At 45.5% G+C, this 27,752-nt stretch overlaps 1 protein-coding gene across 9 annotated transcripts in view; it reads right to left on the bottom strand.

Moving 5' to 3' along the window:
• Window positions 1-27,752, bottom strand: part of LOC138766173 (metabotropic glutamate receptor 6-like) — a 73,683-nt gene that overhangs the window by 21,728 nt on the left and 24,203 nt on the right. For all 9 annotated transcript variants that reach the window (XR_011358692.1, XR_011358694.1, XR_011358690.1 and 6 more), the window contains 3 exons: window positions 26,609-27,180; window positions 3,240-3,456; window positions 276-411 (listed from right to left, as the gene is read on the bottom strand). Coding sequence is in view for 1 of the 9 variants with exons in the window: in XM_069943561.1 (XP_069799662.1) it covers window positions 276-411; window positions 3,240-3,456; window positions 26,609-27,091 (836 nt within the window). In the remaining 8 variants the exon portion in view is untranslated. The remainder of the gene's footprint in view (window positions 1-275; window positions 412-3,239; window positions 3,457-26,608; window positions 27,181-27,752) is intronic.

The raw sequence follows: 27,752 nt of genomic DNA, 5'->3' as shown, positions 1-27,752 counted from the left end.
TCTGCACCTTCTCCCTGGCGTACACCTCGGGCGGACGTTTCATAAAGGTCCCCCCTTGGGTATTACTAGAAATGAGTGCTCGGTATTTAAATACTTATGGCTGTATCCATGTTTTCCAGGACTCCCCTCCCTAGGGCTGCATCCAACTTCATCAGCCACCAGTATTTATATGCCAAACAATCAGACTCGAGCAGGCTTGAGTTGTGCTCATTCCTAGTTATTACCCCAACTTCCCACAGACAGATATAAGGAAACAACGGTAGGTTAAAACTAACTTGATGTCATCTTCATTAGCAAAGATAATGATGCCTCGGGCATTAGGTGTCTCCATCAGCCGTCGTATGACTTTATCAAATTCTCCAGGACGAGGCTCCCGTGGAATCTTGATAGACTGAGCAATACAAACACCTCCTGGAGGACAAAGCAGATACAGTGTTACTAGCTCAATAACTCACAGCACATGACTCACAAGGTTCCTGTATAATGTAGAAGTTACTGTATTGCTTGTATCACAATGGTCATAGTGATAGTGGACCGCGGTCTATGTTATTGCCATATTGCCAGTTTATGTGGACAATCATTGGCTTTCTGAATGTATATGTATGCAAATTACTTTTCAATAAAAACAGGCTAAAAAAAATTCCAGAATCTACCTTTGCTTATGTTTTCTCACCAGCCGCTGATTGACAGTTGTCTGTATATACTGTGTATACATACTATGTACAGACAGACAGCTTGCAATCAGAATCCGGAGGGTGGAAGGAGCTTGTGCTCATAAATATCTAGAACTATGTAAGCACATAATGGAGAGGACTAGTGTGCGATGCTCAGAGTCCTTGTTATTAAGGAAGATATTTCTGAAACTGCTGCACAGTACAATGTAAGAGATTCGAAACGGCCGAACGTTCCTGTGTTCTCCATGGGGAGTGACAACATAGTGCTCTGGCGTCAGCTTTTCTCTCTGAGAATAAAAGGGTCAGCGGTAAAATTCCATCAGGCCATGACCCCTATCTCCACCAACATCAACTCTCAATGGAGTGTCAGGAGCCGCTCATACACATCATACTGGCGGGAAAACCTGCCAACGGCGTCGGGTTCGGTCCACAACAGTATGAAAGTATAAAGGCCTTAAGAATCACAGCTGTTTCTTATTAACTGCATCCCAGGCGGGGAGAGTTGAACTGTTTGCCAGTATGAGGGGGCATTTAAATGTTCCAGGCATGGTGCGTAATTACGGACAATGTGCTACAGAATGGAATTCAGAGTTCCCAGCATCAAGGGCCCTGAAAGTGTTTAAATCTTGTTGTTACTATACTGAAACTGTTGCTAAGGGCTTCTCCAAAATGCTATGTGAGCAAAAATGAAAGAGAAGCATTACAGCAGGCACCAAACAGGCTGCACTGTGCTGGGTGATGATTTACACAGCTGATCCCCCCCCCCCCCCCTGTAATCTGTCTTGCCGTCTTTCTTACTAGAGACAGATTTCCCTTAAAAGGCTAGTGCGGTGTAAGACATTTTTTCACTAAATAACACACATTACAAAGTTATACAACATTGTAATGTGTGTTATTTAAAAGAATGCCCCCCCCCCTAGACCCGGAAGTGTGATGCTGTATACTTACGGAATCACTGTCGACCCCGGCCGCCATCTTGGGACGATCACGTCATCTACAGGAGGCCATCAGCTGCTCAGGGGCCATTGGCTGAGCATAACGGAGCTCATCCAATCGTGGCGGAGCAGCTGATGATGCTATGGAGGGGGGCCGGATCAGTCAGGCCGGCCTCCTAAAGATGACGTGATCGTTCCAAGATGGCAGCCGGGGTCGACAGTGATTCCGTAAGTATAATGCATCACACTTTCGGGTCCACAGCCGGAGGGTGGGGGGTGGTTATGTGATGGGAAACATGGGGAAGGGGGCCATTGACTTAAAGCGACTCTGTACCCACAATCTGACCCCCCCCCAAACCACTTGTACCTTCGGATAGCTGCTTTTAATCCAAGATTTGTCCTGTGGTCCGTTCGGCAGGTAATGAAGTTATTGTCAGAAAAAAACAACTTTTAAACTGGCAGCCCTGTGCCCTTTGGCCATGGCTTAGTTTGTATATGCATTAGGCTGGTACAACCTCTCCGTCCCTCCTCCCCACCCTTTTCACCATTTTTCCTATTCCTCTGCAGTGAAAACTACACAGATGCTTAACGATCCAGCCCATGTGCCGTGCTCACACAGCTGACGAATAGGAGGCAATCTGCCTGGAGCATTCCTAATGATAAGGAGGGTGGGGAGGAGGGACAGAAAGGTTGTGCCAGCCTAATGCATACACAATGTAAGCCACAGCCAAAGGGCACGAGGCTGCCAGTTTAAAAGTTGTTTTTTATGACATTAACTGCATCACCTGGCGAACGGACCCCAGGACAGATCTTGGATTAAAAGCAGCTATATGACGGTACATGCGGTTTGGGGGGGTCAGATTGTGGGTACAGAGTCACTTTAAATAACACACATTACAATGTTGTATAACTTGTGTGTTATTTAGTGAAAAAATGTCTTACGCACTACCCCTTTAACAAAAGACAGTGGACGGCACCTAGTGGGCAAGACTTTAGAACTGCTTTCCTGGGGGAATAAGGAGTCGTTTTTTGGTAAATAATGTGGTTTACAAAAATGTTAGGAATCACATGGAGGGAAGGAGAACCTGTAGTGGGCACTTGTCTCCACTGAGAACTGCTCAATTGTACTGTTCATTGGTTCACAATTAGAGAAGAGTGAACCTCGAACACGCTCAGGTTTGTTCGAACGCCCTGTGTTTGATTACCAGTGGCTTAAGAAGTTTGATGCAGCCCTACAAAGTCCTGGAAAACAAGGATACAGTATATGGTTGTACCCATGTTTTCCAGGCAGCCTTAAGGCCGCATCCAACTTCTTCAGCCATTAGTAATCAAATGCAGAGAATTCAGGTTTAAAAACAAACCAGAGCATGCTTAAGGTTCTCTACTTTCTATTAGTAATGTCTGATTTTGCAAAAGAATTTGGCATTATATCAATAAAGATTATTGTGTTTATTGTCTACTCTAAAGGATTACTTGTCCACATATATAGTAAGTAGAGATGAGTGAATTTACAGTATGCTTGGGTGAACCTGATTGCTGGGAGAAGATGGATGCAGGAGTCAAGATCGCATTCATGAAAAACCGAACTTGACGTAGGTTCACTCATCTCTAGAAGTAAGAGAGAACTCACCAGCTTCTCGGGAGATCTGTACAAAGGCTTCTACTCCACTTTCTCCATAGTTGCCTTCAGATGCCAGTGTGGATACATAGTTCCATCCAAGGGCCTTAACAATGTCCACCATGGCTTGTGCCTGGTATGAGTCAGGCGGCACCACACGTGAAAAAAAATCATACCGGTTATTGTCACTAAGCTCCGGGGCGGTGGAAGCGTAACTTATTTGTGGGATCTGAAAGAGATGGAAGAGCTGAAAGTCAGATAGGAAATGCTGCAATGCTGCAAGATATTTTCCCAACTGTTTTCACAATTTACCTATGGCTCATTTTCATCAATGATCAAGTAACATGAGGTTATTCAAGATTATAAAAAATATAACAGCATTTTTCCAAAAACAGCGCCACACCTGTCCTCAGGCTGTTTGTGGTATTACCACAACTGGTTCAATACACTTTAATGGGACTGAGCTGAAATGCCACACATACACCGAGGACACGTGTGGAGCTGTTTTTGGAAGAAAGCAGCTACGGCAAACTAATAGGACACATGGACATAAGCCCTTAATATTAGATGATGTTACAATATATTTCCATAAAAAGGACAAGGAAACATTTCAAATTTTATATTCTATCTATCTATCTATCTATCTATACTGTTGTTTTTTTGTTTTGTTTTTTTTACAGAAACAGAGTGGCTTGGATCATGGTTTAACTTTGTGGGTCCAAAAGATGCCACTAAAGTCAGTAATATCATCTGCAGGTTGTCACCCTGGGGTCCGCACCTCACACCTTACAGGATGCTGATACCACAGGAGACATCACAGGGATATGGGGTCCGCACCTCACACCTTACAGGATGCTGATACCACAGGAGACATCACAGGGATATGGGGTCCGCATCTCACACTTTACAGGATGCTGATACCACAGGAGACATCACAGGGATATGGGGTCCGCACCTCACACCTTACAGGATGCTGATACCACAGGAGACATCACAGGGATATGGGGTCCTCACACCTTACAGGATGCTGATACCACAGGAGACATCACAGGGATATGGGGTCCTCACCTTACAGGATGCTGATACCACAGGAGACATCACAGGGATATGGGGTCCTCACACCTTACAGGATGCTGATACCACAGGAGACATCACAGGGATATGGGGTCCTCACACCTTACAGGATGCTGATACCACAGGAGACAGCACAGGGATATGGGGTCCTCACACCTTACAGGATGCTGATACCACAGGAGACATCACAGGGATATGGGGTCCTCACACCTTACAGGATGCTGATACCACAGGAGACATCACAGGGATATGGGGTCCTCACACCTTACAGGATGCTGATACCACAGGAGACATCACAGTAGGGCTGGGCGATATTGACCTAAATCAATATCGCGGTTTATCGCACATGTAGCCGCGGTAACGATAATTCAACGATAATTATGACACGCCCCTTTTTGCAAACCACACCCACTTGCCGTGCCAAACTGACGACATTTTGATTAAAAAAAGTAAAAAAGAACTCACTGAGCAGCAACCCGTGGTTAGTCTATTATCATTATTATTAGTCATTATTAGGGGACCTGGACATGTATATACAGGTATACAGCCTCTACAGGATGTGTATACACAGGGGGTCACATAGGGATTGTTGTGTATGACTATACGGGGGTGGGAGGGGGGGGTGGCTAGGGGTGTATTACTATACAGGAGGTACATAGGGATGGGGGTACGGGTCTATACATGGGAGTGCATATGGATAGAGATGTATGACTATACAGGGGGGGATAGGGGATGTATGACTATACAGGGGGGGCATAGGGATAAGGGTGTATGACTATACAGGGGGGGCACATAGGGATAGGGGTGTATGACTATACAGGGGGGGCATAGGGATAAGGGTGTATGACTATACAGGGGGGGCACATAGGGATAGGGGTGTATGACTATACAGGGGGGGCATAGGGATAGGGGTGTATGACTATACAGGAGGTACATAGGGATGGGGGTACGGGTCTATACATGGGAGTGCATATGGATAGAGATGTATGACTATACAGGGGGGGGGATAGGGATAGGGGTGTATGACTATACAGGGGGGGGATAGGGATAGGGGTGTATGACTATACAGGGGGGGCACATAGGGATAGGGGTGTATAACTATACAGGGGGGGCACATAGGGATAGGGGTGTATGACTATACAGGGGGGGCACATAGGGATAGGGGTGTATGACTATACAGGGGGGGCATAGGGATAAGGGTGTATGACTATACAGGGGGGGCACATAGGGATAGGGGTGTATGACTATACAGGGGGGGCATAGGGATGGGGGTACGGGTCTATACATGGGAGTGCATATGGATAGAGATGTATGACTATACGGGGGGGGGGGGATAGGGATAGGGGTGTATGACTATACAGGGGGGGGACGGATTGGGGTGTATGACTATATAGGGGGGGACGGATTGGGGTGTATGACTATATAGGGGGGGACGGATTGGGGTGTATGACTATATAGGGGGGGACGGATTGGGGTGTATGACTATATAGGGGGGGACGGATTGGGGTGTATGACTATATAGGGGTGTATTACTGTACAGGGAGCACAGGGAGGTGTATGCTGGGACCTGTAGTCCCCTCAGTACAGGGCTGTAACATAGGAGGAATAATGGGCTGCAGCAGGCAGGATGCCACACACAGCAATGTCTCCTATAACTTATCCTGCCTGCTGCAGCCCATTATTCCTCCTATGTTACAGTCCTGTACTGTACTACAGGAAAGCCGCTGCCAAGTGCTGCTGTGACATGGCCGCGTCCCTGCACACACAGGACAACATGTGCAGCGCTCGCCGGCCGGGTGTGTGTGTGTGTGTCCCGGACCAGTCCGATCCGATCGCCCCCACACCCGGCCGGCGCGGCCATGTCACAGCAGCACTTGGCGGCGGCTTTCCTGTAGTCACCTCAGTGTGCAGGGACGCCGGACCGGACGGGTGGTGGGCGCTTTGGCAGGACAGGTGCGGTGGGACGGAGCCTCGGACCGGACGGGTGGTGGGCGCTTTGGCAGGACAGGTGCGGTGGGACGGAGCCTCGGACCGGACGGGTGGGTAGGGCGGACAGGTGCGCGGACCGCACGGGCGGTCGCTTGGGGAGGGGGGAGCATTCTCACCTGGACCCTGCTGCTGCTCCTCCACCTCCCACTGATACCAGCGCTAGTGCCGGGCCACTCGTGTGTGTGCGGGGGGCACTGACAGGACGGGCGCAGGGACACAGAAATACAAAAATACCGCAAATACCGTCCTGGCCAAGTTGAAGTCGGTTAACCGACGCCAGTGACGGTATCGGTATTTTTGCGGTATACCGCCCAGCCCTACATCACAGGGATATGGGGTCCTCACCTCACACCTTACATGATGCTGATACCACAGGAGACATCACAGGGATATGGGGTCCGCACCTCACACCTTACAGGATGCTGATACCACAGGAGACATCACAGGGATATGGGGGCTGCACCTCACCTTACAGGATGCTGATACCACAGGAGACATCACAGGGATATGGGGTCCTCACACCTTACAGGATGCTGATACCACAGGAGACATCACAGGGATATGGGGTCCTCACACCTTACATGATGCTGATACCACAGGAGACATCACAGGGATATGGGGTCCTCACCTCACACCTTACATGATGCTGATACCACAGGAGACATCACAGGGATATGGGGGCTGCACCTCACCTTACAGGATGCTGATACCACAGGAGACATCACAGGGATATGGGGTCCTCACACCTTACAGGATGCTGATACCACAGGAGACATCACAGGGATATGGGGTCCTCACACCTTACAGGATGCTGATACCACAGGAGACATCACAGGGATATGGGGTCCTCACACCTTACAGGATGCTGATACCACAGGAGACATCACAGGGATATGGGGTCCTCACACCTTACAGGATGCTGATACCACAGGAGACATCACAGGGATATGGGGTCCGCACCTCACACCTTACAGGATGCTGATACCACAGGGGACATTACAGGGATATGGGGTCCTCACACCTTACAGGATGCTGATACCACAGGAGACATCACAGGGATATGGGGTCCTCACCTTACAGGATGCTGATACCACAAGAGACATCACAGGGATATGGGGTCCGCACCTCACACCTTACAGGATGCTGATACCACAGGAGACATCACAGGGATATGGGGTCCTCACACCTTACAGGATGCTGATACCACAGGAGACATCACAGGGATATGGGGTCCTCACACCTTACAGGATGCTGATACCACAGGAGACATCACAGGGATATGGGGTCCTCACACCTTACAGGATGCTGATACCACAGGAGACATCACAGGGATATGGGGTCCTCACACCTTACAGGATGCTGATACCACAGGAGACATCACAGGGATATGGGGTCCTCACCTCACACCTTACATGATGCTGATACCACAGGAGACATCACAGGGATATGGGGTCCTCACCTTACAGGATGCTGATACCACAGGAGACATCACAGGGATATGGGGTCCTCACACCTTACAGGATGCTGATACCACAGGAGACATCACAGGGATATGGGGTCCTCACACCTTACAGGATGCTGATACCACAGGAGACATCACAGGGATATGGGGTCCTCACACCTTACAGGATGCTGATACCACAGGGGACATCACAGGGATATGGGGTCCGCACCTCACACCTTACAGGATCTGCTGGTGATACCACATGAGACATCACAGGGATATGGGGGCCGCACCTCACCTCACAGGATGCTGATACCACAGGAGACATCACAGGGATATGGGGTCCTCACACCTTACAGGATGCTAATACCACAGGAGACATCACAGGGATATGGGGTCCTCACACCTTACAGGATGCTGATACCACAGGAGACATCACAGGGATATGGGGTCCTCACACCTTACAGGATGCTGATACCACAGGAGACATCACAGGGATATGGGGTCCTCACACCTTACAGGATGCTGATACCACAGGAGACATCACAGGGATATGGGGTCCGCACCTCACAGGATGCTGATACCACAGGAGACATCACAGGGATATGGGGTCCTCACACCTTACAGGATGCTGATACCACAGGAGACATCACAGGGATATGGGGTCCGCACCTCACACCTTACAGGATACTGATACCACAGGAGACATCACAGGGATATAAGGGTCCTCACCTCACACCTTACAGGATGCTGATACCACAGGAGACATCACAGGGAAGCTTACAGCTCAGCATCCCCCTCCGAGAAGAAATGCCGGAATATTGTTTAACTAAATTATGAAATATCTTTACACACAGTACAGTATGTGTTACACATTTAAAACACGTTGAGGGCTTTTAAACTAGTAAAAATGCTGCTTAATGATGAGAGAGCTTTTAGCTTCTTTATATGTACTGGTTTAAACTTAAAGGGGTTGTCCAGGCCTGAAAAAACAAGGCCACTTTTCCCCCCAAAAGCAGCACCATTCTTTTATTAATGAAAACTGTAGTATAGATAGATAGAATGGGAGATGAGGAAGCCGTCCCTAGCAACCAATCAGATTCTCTTTGAAAATAAAAGTAATAATCATATTGGTTGCTAAGGCTTCAGTATACCTAGACAACTACCATTATTGTTCTATGGGGCGTTCTTTCCCATCCCCCTCCTCTACGGTACATCTGGCAAGGACGGGACCTATATTTTATAAATATATATATATATATATATATATATATATATATATATATTTATTTATTTATTTTTAATAATAATAGAATGAAATACTTCTACAGTGGTATTTACCCTGATACATTATAGGTCATGAGTAGAAATAATTCTCACGCAAAGAGAAAAAAAAGGCTTGGGCATCTGTATGTGTCTTTTCGCTGACACACAAACATAATCCCTAGTTTAGCACATGGAGGGTGGGTGTCATGAACTACCCACATAATCTCTAACCTTGCCTTCAGCCAGTGAAGCCGGAGGAAGCCGTACACATTTAATTTGATTACCATGCGAACGTCCAGCCTAAATCATTGCAAGGTCTCTATCCCAACACACACACACATAAACTGACACAAAATGGTCCTCAGACAGATATTAAAGAGGTTATCCAGGATTAGAAAAACATGGCCGCTTTCTTCCAGAAACTGCTCCACTCTTGTCCTCAGTTTGGGTGTGGCATGCAGCTCAGTTACATTAAAGTGAATGGAGCTGGGTTGTAATACCGCACACAACCTGCGGACAGATGTGGCGCTGTTTTTCTCATCTTGGTTAACCCCTTTAAGGCTATGTTCACACTGCGTACGAATCGGTACGCAGTTCTTACGCCGCCGTACATGTGCGGCTGAAACTACGGGCGTGCGAAAAATCAACATGCGGCTGGATGCGTACGCACTGCGAACACACGCCCGTAGTACAGTTCTGCTTACCTAGCTTGTTTCGAAGCAATCTGAAACAGGTCATTTACTTGGAAATCTTCGCCCAGCCCAATAAAACACACAGAACCTTTTGGATCGAAAAATCAAGTTCAATTTGACTGATCGCATGGAAATCCGCGGTCGTGAGTTCGAACATTTCCGTCCTCAAACAATGGTCTTGTTCATTTTTCCCGGCGGCGTATACAATGCGATCGTAAGTTCATACGTAGCGTGAACTGTGCGGACGTATATCGTATACTTTCAAGCGAACGCATCAACCTCAAAACTACGTGCGTATATTTGCGGTTGGCACTACGCGCGGAAATATACGTAGTGTGAACATAGCCTGATAGTGTAAGGATACCGACCCCTAGTGATATGCAGAGCAACGGGACACTACAGCACACTAGAGTAAAGCTGAATCTAGACGTTTATTTATGAATACCAACAATTTGAATGAGATATGATGTCACCAAATTTATGGGAATGGGTCAATAATAGGGACATCTTCTGTTAGAGGAAGTGAACAACCGGAAGGGATGGATTTGTGCCTATCTGATACTTTAAATCTCGGAGGTCGTGATAGTATCACCTCCCTGTTCCTCCCTGTAAGAAAGTACTGACTCCTGATCTATCTCTGTAATAAGACACAAGGGAAGGAGCTTCAACCAGGTAGCTGTAATGGGGGCCATGCAGCCATCGTACACAGAAGGGAATTGGGAAAATGGCACTGGCATTATGTAGGTAGACGGGTGTTGCTTTCTTTTGAATAGGTGCGAATTATACACGGTATGGAAAAATTGTAGAAATGAGTTGGATGAGTTATGTCATGGGGGGCGCAACTGGGTAATAAAAGGGATAGGCTAGGAGAACTTGGGGGATTTTTGTGAAGGTCTAAACTGCTGTACTTTGTGGTCAATATGGATAACAACCAGGATCATGGATATTTCCAGCAGAGAAGCCTGCAGTCTTTACCATGAGGTCCAACTGGAGGATAGAGACATGTGAGAGTCCATACACGGAGCGTGGTGGGAAACCGTCATGAGAGGACAAGACAACAAAGGAGGAGGAGTGCGTAAAAGGTTTTATAGTGTTTTTATGAAAGATGTAAAACCCAAACACTGCACAAATCTGTGTGAAAATGTGCCTGATCGCGCTCCTGTGTGCGTGCAGCAACTAGATGAATAGATACATGTGCGATCTGTTACTCTGCTAGATGAAACACAGTTATATTAGTAAACACTATGGGGGGACATTTATCAAGGCAAAATGTTGTTTTTTTTGGCGGAAAACGGCCAAATGCAAATACATTTATTCAGGGACTCTGGGTCCGTTTCATTTAACATTTTTTTCGCATAAAAAAGCCCTGAGCTGGCGTAGGTTTCCTCGGCGCAATGTGCCTCTACATAAGTCTGCATACTGTCGGCGCTGCAGGGAAATTTTTAAGCCCGGCACAAAAAACATTGGACTTAATAAATGTCCCCCTATGAGTCGCTTTGAGTTTGCTAGCACTCTTCCTATGTTATGTGATATGCAAAAGAAGAGCCCGTGGAGCCTCATTGAAGAGTTTCGAAACACAGGACTAGCCAGATATCCCTCCGGGAAGGACCCAGCCAAGAGGCAGATCCTGTAAGGAAACCACCAAAACCACCATATTAAAGGGAACCTGTCACCCCCCGTACCGGGGTGACAGGTTCCCGACCCCCCGTTAGAGACCCCTATACTTACCTCATCCCGCCGGGTCCCGCTTCTGGATTCGGTCGGGTCCCGGAGATCTCAGCCGCTGCAGCCCGGCGCGCGCGCTGAGAGATGAGTCCAACACCCATAGAGAATGACAGGAGAGTCCAGCGCTCCGTCATTCTCTATGAGCGTTGGACTCATCTGTCAGCGCGCGCGCCGGGCTGCAGCGGCTGAGATCTCCGGGACCCGACCGAATCCAGAAGCGGGACCCGGCGGGATGAGGTAAGTATAGGGGTCTCTAACGGGGGGTCGGGAGCCTGTCACCCCGGCACGGGGGGTGACAGGTTCCCTTTAAGTGGCCCTATAAGTCAATGTAATGACAAGGGAAAACCAAGGCTAGGTAACCATCCACATACAGCTGTTTCGGGGTGTTGCCCCTCATCAGTGTGGAGCAGGATTCTGGCTAGCTAGTCCTGTGTTTGGAGACTCTTCAATGAGGCTCTACGAGCTCTTCTTTTGCATATTCATGTTTCCCAGGGGGCAATGCACCTAGGATTTCACTGCACTGAGCGCTGTTTCTCTCATAATAATAATAATAATAATAATAATAATAATAATATTTATTTGTATAGCGCCATGTTAAGTGATTATATGCAAGTGGACTGTCCTCTGCCCTGTTTGTATCCACACAGTGATGGTTGGCGGTTAAAAATAATGCAGTATAGGTGTCACTCACCCAGCCATGTGGTTTGTCTTAATGTTTTCCACATTGGGTGAAATCACCTCCTGGATATATTAGTAGTATTCTGCTGTCTAAGTCCTCGGAATATAGTATATATGGGGGCCGGTAACCCGTTGGCACCCGTTAGGGGCACTGCCTGCACCCATATCGCTGATCCAGCCTGCTCAATTGATTATAAGTAGAAAGGGGCGGGCTGGCTGGGGGCAGATTGGCGCTATGGGGACGGGAAGTGCTCTCAACGGTCTTACTGGATCATGGAGCAAACTACTAACTACACTGAAACAGCGCCAAGGATCATGGTAAGAGACATCCCTTCCTCCTCTGCGGCACCTGTGCAATAGGGGCATATCAGCAGGTTAAACTCATCTAACCTAACCTACTAGGAAGGTTGCTCAGTAAACAATCCACTAACAATCTTTCCAGGTGGCTGTGGAAAGGGGTGCATCTGATGGCTAAAGTCGAGTCAAGAACCTCTGCCTTTTACATACACAGGGTGTTGGTAATTTTTTTTTGTAGACGGGTGTCTGCTTATGTGTGGGAATTCAGCAAAATCTTGCATTGGTGCTTGGTTTCAGATAGACATGTTGGATCAGAGCCTCAGTAGCTGTATAAGTGAAGTACATAACTAGGTTGTCATCCCAGGGGGAAGGTCAGAAACAGAAGGATTAAACTCAGACATATACAGTGTTCTCAAGGAAACCACATCTTAGCATGGCAGACGTAATGCAGTACTGGGCATTGAGAGAAGACGTTTCACATCAATTGTTGTTTTATGGGGTAAGAAATAAGAATAGGGCTAAAGGAAGCAGGTTCTAACCAAAAACCTAGATGTTTTATGAAAGCAACAAGCAACAAGTTGGATTCGAGAATTCTTTTTAGATAGGTGATGGGGTGTCAAGGCTTGTGGATGGGGAGGAGAAGGGTTGGCCGAGCATACCAACTCTGTTGGGTTGTGTTCCCACATGCTGATGAATGCATGCAGCCAAAAAAGCCCCCCCCCCCCCATGTATTCACCAATACCTCTAATTTACTCACTGATAATCTCACCAACATTGGGGAATGCATGGTGGTGGCCTGTAAGCAGTGCCAAGGGAGAGTGTGGTTAGGCTGCTAAAAAACCTGTGAAGTAATTCAGGATTTGGTGCCAAGGTCATGGAGAGTAATATTTATTTCAGGGCAGGACAGGTGATCATCCTAACAAAGCACTTCAGTCTTGCTTCACCCAACACATGTTGGGTTAGTCGGTCCCTCCTCATCTACTGGGCAGCAGATAAAGCATGGAGACTTCCATATGTCTCACAAGTGGAGCTCTGGAGCAGCAGACCTAAGATGAAATGAAGTGGAAGGCAGAATCAAGCTCTCATTGAAAGCCTTGATAAGGAGATGGTGTACAGAGAAAGAACAGGAGGAATGCATTATCAAGTCAAGGTATCCAAATGGTATGAAGGTGAACAAAGCCATGAGCGCATTCATTTTCAGTCGTCAAGGGCTGTATAGGCCAGATGGTGTTCACTTCTCGCACGTGGGTTTGAATTCTTTGCACAATAAGCTGGAGAACTAGGACTTGAGGACTTTGTTGTAGTGGGTTTAAACAGTGGCTGTAGGTGGGCACAGCTGACCCTTTGATGGTGGGCAATCATAGTAAGGCAGGCTGGCTAAGGTAAGAGAGGAGGAAGCAGATACATGTGGACCTTGGCTCAGGAGTGCAGTGTGCCAATGAGCTTGGGCTCTGCTTGCTGCTGTATATGGTGTATTGGTTCCTGGGGTTTAGCAGCTGCTTCTTTTGAGAAATCAGGAAAGGCTCTAACCAAGGAGCTGTAAATTGGAAGCACATGGCTCTAGCATGACAATAGGAATTAGTTTGGGGTTCCTGGTTCCAGAGGACATAGAGTCAGGCAGATAGCACTGGCCTCATGGTTTGTGGACCCAGATGTGTAAGGGGATGGAGTGACGTACTTTACTCCTCTAAGTAGGTGTGAATTTTGGGTAGTATAGCAGGAAAAACTATGCACAGGTATTGGTGGATTAGAAGAGAGTTATAGAGCAGTTGGGGATAAAAGGAGCGGGCTAGAAAAGGTGAGAGTATTACCCGCGATGGTTTTAGAGACCCCAGCAGTCTAGTGCTGTTGGTATTTGAAAAGTTATGGTTGTCTGATGAGGAGACATATTAGCCTCAGTTCAAAGCATTGCAGTGACTATGTGGGCACATAAAGAGATGTCTATCTTAGCAAACTGTGGAGGAAAAGTGGTTACCGACCCCCTGTAAATCATGTATATGAAGATGAAGGACGGGCACTGCTGCTATTTCCAGTACAGACGGTATACTTCTAGCCAAAGCATACAAAGCTGCTAACTATTGTGGATATAGCTTGGCTAAGAGTCTGATTGAAAATTCATTACATTCTAAATATGAGCCACAGGGACTGCTATAATGTTTGCACATTGGAATAGTGACCCATACATTATAAACAGTATATAGAGGGTGACATACACAGCACTCCATACACAGTATATAGAGGCTGACACACACAGCAATACATACACATTATATAGAGGCTGACATACACAGAAATCCATACACAGTATATAGAGGCTGACATACACAGAAATCCATACACAGTATATAGAGGCTGGCATACACAGCAATCCATACACAGTATATAGAGGGTGACATACACAGCAATCCATACACAGTATATAGAGGCTGACATACACAGCAATCCATACACAGTATATAGAGGGTGACATACACAGCAATCCATACACAGTATATAGAGGCTGACATACACAGCAATCCATACACAGTATATAGAGGCTGACATACACAGCAATCCATACACAGTATATAGAGGGTGACATACACAGCAATCCATACACAGTATATAGAGGGTGACATACACAGCACTCCATACACAGTATATAGAGGCTGACACACACAGCAATCCATACACAGTATATAGAGGGTGACATACACAGCAATCCATACACAGTATATAGAGGCTGACACACACAGCAATACATACACAGTATATAGAGGCTGACATACACAGAAATCCATACACAGTATATAGAGGCTGGCATACACAGCAATCCATACATATAGTATATAGAGGGTGACATACACAGCAATCCATACATATAGTATATAGAGGATGACATACACAGCAATCCATACATATAGTATATAGAGGCTGACATACACAGCAACCCATACATATAGTATATAGAGGCTGACATACACAGCAACCTATACATATAGTATATAGAGGCTGACATACACAGCAACCCATACATATAGTATATAGAGGGTGACATACACAGCACTCCATACACAGTATATAGAGGCTGACACACACAGCAATACATACACAGTATATAGAGGGTGACATACACAGCAATCCATACACAGTATATAGAGGGTGACATACACAGCAATCCTTACCTAGTATATAGAGGCAGACATACACAGCAATCCATACACAGTATATAGAGGCTGACATACACAGCAACCCATACATATAGTATATAGAGGCTGACATACACAGCAACCTATACATATAGTATATAGAGGCTGACATACACAGCAACCCATACATATAGTATATAGAGGGTGACATACACAGCACTCCATACACAGTATATAGAGGCTGACACACACAGCAATACATACACAGTATATAGAGGGTGACATACACAGCAATCCATACACAGTATATAGAGGGTGACATACACAGCAATCCATACATATAGTATATAGAGGCTGACATACACAGCGATCCATACATATAGTATATAGAGGGTGACATACACAGCAATCCTTACATAGTATATAGAGTCTGACATACACAGCAATCCATACACAGTATATAGAGGCTGACATACACAACAATCCATACACAGTATATAGAGGCACACATACACAGCAATCCATACACAGTATATAGAGGGTGACATACACAGCAATCCATACACAGTATATAGTGGCTGACATACACAGCAATCCATACACAGTATATAGAGGGTGACATACACAGCAATCCTTACCTAGTATATAGAGGCAGACATACACAGCAATCCATACACAGTATATAGAGGCTGACATACACAGCAATCCATACACAGTATATAGAGGCTGACATACACAGCAATCCATACACAGTATATAGAGGGTGACATACACAGCAATCCTTACCTAGTATATAGAGGCAGACATACACAGCAATCCATACACAGTATATAGAGGCTGACATACACAGCAATCCATACACAGTATATAGAGGCTGACATACACAGCAATCCATACACAGTATATAGAGGCTGACATACACAGCAATCCATACACAGTATATAGAGGCTGACATACACAGCAATCCATACACAGTATATAGAGGCTGACATACACAGCAATCCATACACAGTATATAGAGGGTGACATACACAGCAATCCTTACCTAGTATATAGAGGCAGACATACACAGCAATCCTTACCTAGTATATAGAGGCTGACATACACAGCAATCCATACACTGTATATAGAGGCTGACATACACAGCAATCCATACACAGTATATAGAGGCTGACATACACAGCAATCCATACACAGTATATAGAAGCTGACATACACAGCAATCCATACACAGTATATAGAGGCTGACATACACAGCAATCCATACACAGTATATAGAGGCTGTGGTGTCCCAGTGTTCAGTGCCCTAGGCACCTGTCGCAGAGTTATCTCTTTAGTGGTGATGAAGGTAGCATTTTGTGGTTTCACCACTAGGTGCCCATGTTACGTTTGAACCTTGTTATGTATGGCAAAGCTGTAGTGAACAAAGGGTTACTGTTGTTACTGTACCACCTGGTCTGTGCTGTCCTATGAGATATAATCTTTGGGGGAGATTGGCTCAGTTGCCCCTAGCAACCAATCAAATTCTAATTTTCATTCCTCACAGACGCTTTGGAAAATGAAAGGTAGAATCTGATTGGTTGCTAGGGGCAACTGGGCCAGTTTCACTTTACACCATGTTTGATAAATGTCCCCCTTTCTCTTCTGCCTATCCCTGCCGTATACACACACACACACACACAGCCCCTGCGGAGGTAGTTAGTTAGCCCCATGTGGACAGGAAGTTGGTCTAGTCTAGATAGTGTAAAGTGAGGTAGAGAGACACGTGTATGGAGCAACTAGACACACTCCACTTCTTCAGTATATCTTCTATCACAACTATGCAGTGCTAGACACTTTAAGGAAGCCCACGCCCACGCCAAGAACGACTCTAAAATGTGCAGGGCAGTATCCAAGGCTACGAGAGGAACTGACCAGGATAAAGCAAAGCTACCATAACAGAAGTTCTACGTACTCTATCTCGCAGCACGGGTGACACTGGAAAACTTCAGACACTTAGCTACGCCCAGGTAACCACGACTGGGGCTTGTGTCACCCTAGTATGACAGGTAACCCGACACTGTAGGGCAAAAGGTGGTCAGACAACATAGTCTAAACATGGGCATAAGTATTTCTCGAATATTCTCTCTAAAGTTCTAGCAGAGCACACAGTTACCTAGAGTTAGGACTCCTTTGACAAACTCCTCTCCTCTTCTCTTCACTGCTCAACTCTAAACTCTACCAGTACCGCTACATCTATCTTTATTCTATATCAGCACTTAAAGCGACTCTGTACCCACAATCTGACCCCCCCAAACCGCTTGTACCTTCAGATAGCGGCTTTTAATCCAAGATCTGTCCTGGGGTCCGTTTTGCAGGTGATGCAGTTATTGTCCTGAAAAACAACTTTTAAACTTTTAGGCTATGTTCACACTACGTAAAAGTACGGCCGTTGTTGCCATCGGCAACAAAGGCCGTACTTTATGCGGCTGTGAACACTGCCTCTACTTCAATGGAATCCCGGCCGGAGCATATACACATTGTATACGCTCTGGCCAGGATCCCATGCAACCCGCAAATAACTGACGTCAGTTTTCTGCGGCCGCAAGTCAGTGAATTGTGGCCATAGAAACCCATGTCAGTTCACACAATGAAGCTAGTGGCTCCGGCCGCTCGCTTCATTGTGTGCAGTGGCACATTATGGCCAGTAAGATCATCCAGCCAATACTACAGTCCTACTACAATACGGGATGATCCGGGCAGAGACCGGCCGTTCCGTGACCCGGCCAGGTCACGAAACGGCCGGTCTAATACAGAGTGTGAACATAGCCTTAAACTGACAAAACTGGATTTGTTTTTATGATCACTCTTCCAGCTTATCACTTCTGCTTGCAAAAAGAGTGATTCCAATTATTAAATAATAGTGAATTTCTCATAATATAATTTCACATTATAAGTTATAGCTTCTTCACAGTGAAGCTTCTGTTTTACAACATGTACATTTACATAGCTATACAGCAAAATCAGTATACCTACAGTATGCATTGCTCTGTTGAGATTTGGCCCTTTCAAGTGATTAGATTAACTAATCCATGATTCAACAGCCTAAGGCATCATGCATATGCCTGTATGAGGGATCTGTAATGTGGCGTCTATAATGGCAACATGCATGTGCCTAAAGGGATCTGTACTGTGGCGTCTATAGCGGCACCATGCATGTACCTGTATGAGAGATCTGTAATGTAGCGTCTATAATGGCAACATGCATGTGCCTAAAGGGATCTGTAATGTAGCGTCTATAATGGCAACATGCATGTGCCTAAAGGGATCTGTAATGTGGTGTCTATAGCGGCACCATGCATGTACCTGTATGAGGGATCTGTAAGGTGGCGTCTATAGCGGCACCATGTATGTGCTTGTATGAGAGATCTGTAATGTGGTGTCTATAGCAGCACCATGTATGTGCTTGTATGAGGGATCTGAAATGTGGCGTCTATAGCGGCACCATGTATGTGCTTGTACGAGGGATCTGTAATGTGGCGTCTATAGCAGCACCATGTATGTGCTTGTATGAGGGATCTGTAAGGTGGCGTCTATAGCGGCACCATGTATGTGCTTGTATGAGGGATCTGTAATGTGGCGTCTATAGGGGCACCATGTATGTGCTTGTATGAGGGATCTGTAATGTGGCGTCTATAGCGGCACCATGCATGTACCTGTATGAGGGATCTGTAAGGTGGCGTCTATAGCGGCACCATGTATGTGCTTGTATGAGAGATCTGTAATGTGGCGTCTATCATGGCAACATGCATGTGCCTAAAGGGATCTGTAATGTGGCGTCTATAGCGGCACCATGCATGTACCTGTATGAGGGATCTGTAAGGTGGCGTCTATAGCGGCACCATGTATGTGCTTGTATGAGAGATCTGTAATGTGGCGTCTATAGCAGCACCATGTATGTGCTTGTATGAGGGATCTGTAATGTGGCATCTATAGCGGCACCATGTATGTGCTTGTATGAGGGATCTGTAATGTGGCGTCTATTACACACCCTGTAGGAAGTTGTCACACGGGGAGAGGAAGTGTACACCCACACCTAGTGAGTCTAGTAAGTTTCTGTAGGGAGAGGATGCAAGACAGGATGCTCCCTGCTGTAGTCAAGCTGGGCCCTGGCTCTGCCAGGTCCCCTGTCAAGGACACTTAGTCAGTTCAGTGTAGTCTAGTCTGGAGTGTGGTAGTGGACAGACGTATGGAAGACACAGAGACCCTTTTCTTCTTTAAAGCAACACTTTTACCTTCAATGCAGTGCTAAACACCAACAGAGAGGACAAGTCAGGGATCACCCCAACCCACGCCGTGAACAACTTAAACACAGTGAAGGACAGTATCCTACAAGCTAAAGAGGAACTGATCCGGATAGAGCAAAGCAGCCAAGAGCCTACGTACTCTATGTCGCAACACAGGTTAAACGAGGTAACTTTGGACACCTTGCTCAACTCAGGCAACAAGGTCTGGGGCTTGTGTCACCCTAGGAGAACGGGTCAACCGACACTGTAGGGCAACAGGTGGTTACAGCTACAAAGGTCAAAACAAGGGCACATCTATTTTTCTTCTTTCAAGTACTCTCAAGTATCCTTCTACTCCTTCTAAAGTTCATTTGGTTGGGACTCTCCACTACTCTGAACTCTTAAGATAAACTCCTCTCCACTACTCTAAACTCTCATGACCTATTCCTCTCCACTCCTTTGAACTCACTCTATTCTTCTCAACAAGCAACCAAATCAGCACTGCTACTATACGTTCACAACCTCTACAGTTCTCGGTGCAGATCTAGTCAAGTCAAGTATAAAGTGATTGTCCACTTGTATGCCAACGTATTCATCAGTACAGGAAGAGTTTATTTATTTTACCAGGACTCAGTGGTTACTGTACTAGCACCTACACATCAGTAACACTGTCCTTGGGTCATCTCCCCTTTCTGTGGGTGGCAGTACCAACAGTCCGGGTGGGTCATAACACCACTCCGGACCACCGTGATAAGCGCCCAAGGGACCCATCAAAACCCGGCAGGTCACCGACCATTGAGAAAAGGTATAGCCAGCCTCAAGAAACTGAAAGCAGGTGTGCTCTATACCTGTGTGCTGATTCAGCACTGGCGTCATGACACTGCTCCATTTGGCTGAGCTATACTCCACCGACCAACCACCATTGTAGTGGAGTCACACTCTACCACCTACCAAGTGACTGGTCACAGCTGCTACAACACCTTCCAGCAGCCCCAAGGCACCACCATACCTGTATGAGGGATCTGTAATGTGGCGTCTATAATGGCATCATGCATGTGTCTGTATGAGGGATCTGTAATGTGCCGTCTATAGCAGCATCATGCATGTGCCTTTATGAGGGATCTGTAATGTGGTGTCTATAGCGGCACCATGCATGTTCCTGTATGAGGGATCTGTAATGTGGCGTCTATAGCAGCATCATGCATGTGCCTGTGTGAGGGATCTGTAATGTGGTGTCTATAGCGGCACCATGCATGTGCCTGTGTGAGGGATCTGTAATGTGGTGTCTATAGCGGCACCATGCATGTGCCTGTGTGAGGGATCTGTAATGTGGCGCCCATATCATATTATAACAATCTCTTGCTCTGTAATCACAATTTTAGAAAGGGGAAAAAAAAAGACAAGGCTGCACATCCACATATATTGATCTATTGCTTCTCAGTTAGTATACATTCTGATCGCTCACCACTTTACGGTCTGTAATACCTGTTTGGGACCAGTGCACAAGGCAATGATATACTGTGTGCAAACTACAGGCAAGGGATCAACAGTGGATTTCGTTGCAAATTCGCAGCAAGAAATCCACTGCGGATCCGGCCTGTGTGTTTATACCCTTAAGGGAAATATGTCAGCTTTAATTCATGTTCCAAACTGTTAGATATCTGTACGGATAAGGAGACACATGCTACCTTTCATATATCCAGCTGTGCTTCCAGGATGTAGAAAAATGCTGTTATTCTCTGGTACAAGGGGTCCAGGAGGTAAGGGGTAAGGAGGTGTTACAGCTTGCTGTACTTCAGGAGCTTGGGAACGCCTCTTTGACACTTCTTACTAAAGAATAAAAGCATTTTTCTATATTCTGGAATCACAGACAGATTTGTGAAAGGTTTCAGGTGTCTCCCTGACCTAACAGCGGTGAGTGAGACAGCATCCTTTACTATATGTAACAACAAGAAAGAGAACCTAAGCAATATTTTTTAATAAAGACCTAAGGTATTATGTTTTTTTGCGCCATAATGCCCAAAAAGGAGAAATAAAAAATAATCTACAAATGGGAAAAATTAAAATGTTTATCTTTCCTAACAAGAGCCATAAAAACAAGGTATTTCATGTCAGAGAAGCCTTTGTGTTTTAGAGCTGCTATTCCTACAGTAAATGAAGGTAGAAAGATGAAACCATTTAAACCAGACAGCTGAGTCTACTCTCATCCGGACCCTCTAGAATACCATAGGACCCCCCTTTTTCTGTGCTCTGTACATGTGCACATACATAACAGTCTACATGCATCCTTTGCCATACAAAGGGCTCCTCCTCTTGGAGCTTCTATTCATTGTTATAGACATATGGTAAGATATAAATAATATAGGCTTTCCCCTGGGGAAAACCTCTACAAGAAAAAGCTGCCATAATTAAGTGTTATTGGCTAAATCTTTATTAGCCCTTTAAGAACATGTCGTCATTGCTAATCATCCAGCTTATATCAATGTGGATCAGAAAAAGCATAAATACTACGTTACTGTAACAGCAAGAAAAATTGTGCGTCATGGTAAGGCCAAATGTAACATATATGCTGTATAGAACAGTTACATGCTTTTCACCTCACTGCCCCTTTAAGAATATCATATATTTTTAGTCGTTCTGTACAGAAAACTTGCACAGCTGTTGTGCTATCGCTGAAAGGAAAAAATATGCTGTAAAAATCAATAAAGCCAACAACATAGAAAAAAATGTTTGTTTGCAACATGACCGGCCAAAATATAACAAGATATATAGCGAACATAAAAATAATTTAATGAAGGGTAAAGGTCACATCTGAGTGCATAGTATTATCCACCCACCATACTCCCCACATAGCATAACAAGCTGAGGCATAACAAGTTGTGTTACATTCACAAGGCATGGGGGCTCTACCCTGACAGAATACCCTGGTACTACAATCTATATTACGGGGTCAGCCATAGTGATATAGAGGGGTCACACATAGTGATATAGAGGGGTCACACATAGTGATATAGAGGGGTCACACATAGTGATATAGAGGGGTCACACATAGTGATATAAAGGGGTCAGCCATAGTGATATAGAGGTCAGCCATAGTGATATAAAGGGGTCAGCCATAGTGATATAGAGGTCAGCCATAGTGATATAAAGGGGTCAGCCATAGTGATATAGAGGGGTCACACATAGTGATTTAGGGGGGGGGGTCACACATAGTGATATAGAGGGGTCAGCCATAGTGATATAGAGGTTAGCCATAGTGATATAGAGGTCAGCCATAGTGATATAAAGGGGTCAGCCATAGTAATATAAAGGGGTCAGCCATAGTGATATAGAGGGGTCACACATAGTGATATAGAGGGGTCGGCCATAGTGATATAGAGGGGTGAGCCATAGTGATATAGAGGTCAGCTATAGTGATATAGAGGTCAGCCATAGTGATATAGAGGGGTCACACATAGTGATATAGAGGGGTCACACATAGTGATATAGAGGGGTCAGCCATAGTGATATAGAGGTTAGCCATAGTGATATAGAGGTCAGCCATAGTGATATAAAGGGGTCAGCCATAGTGATATAGAGGTCAGCCATAGTGATATAAAGGGGTCAGCCATAGAGATATAATGGGGTCAGCCATAGTGATATAGAGGGGGTCACACATAGTGATATAGAGGGGTCAGCCATAGTGATATAGAGGGGTCAGCCATAGTGATATAGAGGGGTCAGCCATAGTGATATAGAGGGGTCAGCCATAGTGATATAGAGGGGTCACACATAGTGATATAGAGGGGTCAGCCATAGTGATATAGAGGTCAGCCATAGTGATATACAGGTCAGATATAGTGATATAAAGGGGTCAGCCATAGTGATATAGAGGGGTCACACATAGTGATATAGAGGGGTCAGCCATAGTGATATAGTGGGGTCACACATAGTGAGAGGGGTCAGCCATAGTGATATAGAGGGGTCACACATAGTGATATAGAGGGGTCGGCCATAGTGATATAGAGGGGTCAGCCATAGTGATATAGAGGGGTCACACATAGTGAGAGGGGTCAGCCATAGTGATATAGAGGTCAGCTATAGTGATATAGAGGGGTTAGCCATAGTGATATAGAGGGGTCACACATAGTGATATAGAGGGGTCACACACATAGTGATATAGAGGGGTCAGCCATAGTGATATAGAGGGGTCAGTCATAAGGATATAGAGGGGTCACACATAGTGATATAGAGGGGTCACACATAGTTATATAGAGGGGTCACACACATAGTGATATAGAGGGGTCACACATAGTGATATAGAGGGGTCCCACATAGTGATATAGAGGGGTCACAGATAGTGATATAGAGGGGTCACAGATAGTGATATAGAGGGGTCACAGATAGTGATATAGAGGGGTCACACATAGTGATATAGAGGGGTCACAGATAGTGATATAGAGGGGTCACAGATAGTGATATAGAGGGGTCACACATAGTGATATAGAGGGGTCACAAATAGTGATATAGAGAGGGTCAGACATAGTGCTATAGAGGGGTCACACATAGTGATATAGAGGTCAGCCAAAGTGATATAGGGGTCACACAGTGATATAGAGTCCCAGATGTATCAGGCACAAAATGGCACAAAATGGGGCTGTAACATCACTGAATCTGGAGCCTGGCAGGGGACCATAAGCAGTGATGCTGCACTGCAGGGGCATGGGGATGAGTAAATAGGATTTCTTTGTTATGCCCTCCTTTTTTTCACCTTTGCAACGTACAAGTACCCCTTTAATTTCAACCTCTCTCTATCAAACATACACACAGCCTGCTGCAGCCATGGCACACTGAAAAAAAACACACAGGGGCACATTTATCAACTGTGCCCCTGGGATTCACCAAGGAAAAGGTACAGATATTTGCGGTTTGCATCCGGAGCAGAGTAAAAAGTAGCCGGCAAAAAAGCTTTATTCTGTACTCACAAGGTTGACACCCCCCCCCCCCCTCTTATCTTATCATTATTAAGGGAAAGCCTTCTACATCAGAGGAGCAGAGTATAGGCTGGTTTTCATTGCCCATGAAAGCCTATGGAGGGAGGGGGACCAAATGGATGAGTGGGCAGGGAGAGCTGAGAAAAAGCTTGTGCAATATACAGACTTTCTGTCTACAGAAAATGCTTGATTCACGTTAGGATTAATTTATACATTCTGTGTATGGTCCGCATATACAGACTGTGTGCAATGGAACAGAGTTTGGAGTTCCCGGCAACATGTATAATTATGATGCAGGGAGCTCCAAAACTGTTTAAATCTTCGTGGTACTGTACTGACACAGCTGTAAGGCTGTGTCAGTACAATACAGTGAAGATGAAAACTGATTCTGAGCTCCCCGTATCATGATACATAATGCTGGTTGGTTGGTTCGTGAATCTGGTCCACTACACATGTTCTGTGCATGGACCATAAACACGGAATGTGTGAATGCCCCCTTACACTGCTCAGTGCAGGTCTGGAAACTTTTCAAGTTTTGCTACAGTGAGGTAGGATTGCATGATGTGCAGAGTATATAGGGAGAAATTTATTAAGTCCGGCATTTTTTGCACCAGGCTTAAAAATGTCCTTGTGGCATAGAAACTGGCAGGATTTATCTAGAGGCACAATTCCTTTACATAAATCGTGTGTGCACTGGAGCCCCTGTACACGATCAATGTGAAACAATGCTTTGAGCTGGCATAGGTTTCACTGACATTTTTCTGGTGCATGTAATGGGTCAAATGGGTGCATGCAGAGCCCCCCCCCCCCTTTACGCCCCCTCCCTGCCCCTCTGGCACAAGCCACAGAGGGACCCGATGCAAATAAAACATTTTTAATAAAAAAAAAAATTATATATATTTACGCGCATCAGACTTATCTATCTTATTAAATGGCATTTTTAGCCTGATAATAAAGGTCCCCCATAGTGTATAGCCGGGCGCACAGCGACCGGTCTGTATCCACACTGCAGCTAACCATATAAAAAACAGACACAGGGAGGGAGTTTGCAGGGTGGTAACCAGGGTGAAAATGGCATATACTGGTGATAGACTGGCCAAACAAAGCGCTGCTCCACCTGAACCGAATTACAGATTTTACATCTTCTGGATGTAAACAAGAACTTTCCATTCACTGTACATGAAGAAGAATTTATATGCTGAATCTATTTTTATATAGTGAATAAACTAAGTAACAGTATATATCTACAATGTGCCATCACTATCTCATTGCATAAGGTGTGTTTACTGGGATATTGTTATAACAAATGGGCTGCAGGCTATGCATAGCTCTACAGGTGCTAAACAGGTAAGGGCAGCACAGCCAAGGCACCTTTGGTTCTAGGGATGAGCAATGATGGCCCAGTGATACTGTATGCCATTTGCTCTTGTTAGAGGTCTGTAGGAATCTATCTGCTATATATGTAGGGCTATAGAGTTACTGGCATTATAAAGGTTGCACTATTAGTATAACAAGTAGCAAATAAATAAACAGAAGTGATAGGGTTCTGCTCACATCACTTTACAGCTATCTATCTGCTGTATATGCTGAGGAAGATGCCCGTGCTGGCATGGTGTAATGTAGGCAGACTACGCATTCTATGCATAGGTACCCTGCAAATATCCATGCCATATGTCACTTTATGTCTATAAAGTGACATATGTTGAAGCCTTCTATCAGAGGTATAAAGCAGGCAATTCTCCCAACATATACATCTGAACTGAACACTTTAACGTGAACAGAGCCTTATTTGCCCTCCAGGATGCTGGGGGAGACATATTAAAACAGAATGGTGAAGAAGAATTTCTTACAGCAAAGAGTCTCAGCACATTGGCCACCATAATGGAGACTGAACTGGCAGAGGCTCCGATGACTCCAACAACCTTCTCTGGACGGCTGAGGATGGCAGGTTCTCCATTGGAACAGCGAATGTCAGAGGTGTCCTTCTGGATTAGAGCTTGAACAAATGTTAGAGACTGCTCCAGAGCATATGTGTCCCGAGAGCATGTGTCTAAGATACGTGCCCCAAGTGTCAAATTAGGAAGGAGTTCAGGATCCCCATTAATTTGATCCAGCGCATATAACATAGCTTCCATTCGATGAATTCCAGCTTCCTTTTTTATTTCTCCACATGGGACTCCAGCAGGCCCCTTTGCATGGACTGGAAAGAGACCTCCTAAAGTAATGTCCCCATCTATCTTAATCGAGTGAGGTTGAGTATTCTGCTGGGCCTCAACTCCCCTATGCAAGAGGAGGAAAAAGAAAAGTGCTCTGGGCGATGGTGGCGGTCCCATATCTTTCTGAGATCCCCTCCAAGGAGGACTGAAAATCCTGTTGGCTCTGTCATTCAGGCTATATCCAATAACGTATTATTGGGAGCTGTCTGTGGAGAGCAAAAAGAGAAGGCATTAAAGAAGGTCCACGTAGTACCAGAACTAGGCTCAATAGGGAGACATAATGATGACTGATGATAAGGAGTAGAGGCTAAGTGAAGTATATGATGTTAGGAAAATGGAATGAAAAAGGGTAAAAATCTGAAAATGAATGATTCTGATCCTTCACAGGATACAGAAAGAGGGGGTAGAGAGAGCCGTACAGTCAGTTCAGAGTCCTGCCAGTGACAGTGTGCCTGAGGCCATCTCCGCATCTATTCTTTAAATCCTATTTATAACTAAGAGAACACACACGGATCCCACAGACTGCACGGCTTTCTACACAGAGCTCTCCCGCTCATCTGAAAACCTAGTAAGAGAAATGTGCATCTCCTGGAAATACAGGATGCATCCACTACAACACACACCAATGACATTCTGCACATACACATTGCAAACACAACAAGCCAATGCGATAAAGGGCATCTATAGCCCGTGATGAGTCCACCAATGTGACACAGGACACATATAGCCTCTGATAGGTAGAACAATGTTATAGAGGACATATGCTGCCCCGTAAATA

This window comes from Dendropsophus ebraccatus, chromosome 10 (genome assembly GCF_027789765.1).
Source record: "Dendropsophus ebraccatus isolate aDenEbr1 chromosome 10, aDenEbr1.pat, whole genome shotgun sequence".
Lineage (NCBI taxonomy): Eukaryota > Metazoa > Chordata > Amphibia > Anura > Hylidae > Dendropsophus > Dendropsophus ebraccatus.
Note: the sequence above shows the minus strand (reverse complement) of the source record. Positions and strands in the feature narration are given on the sequence as shown.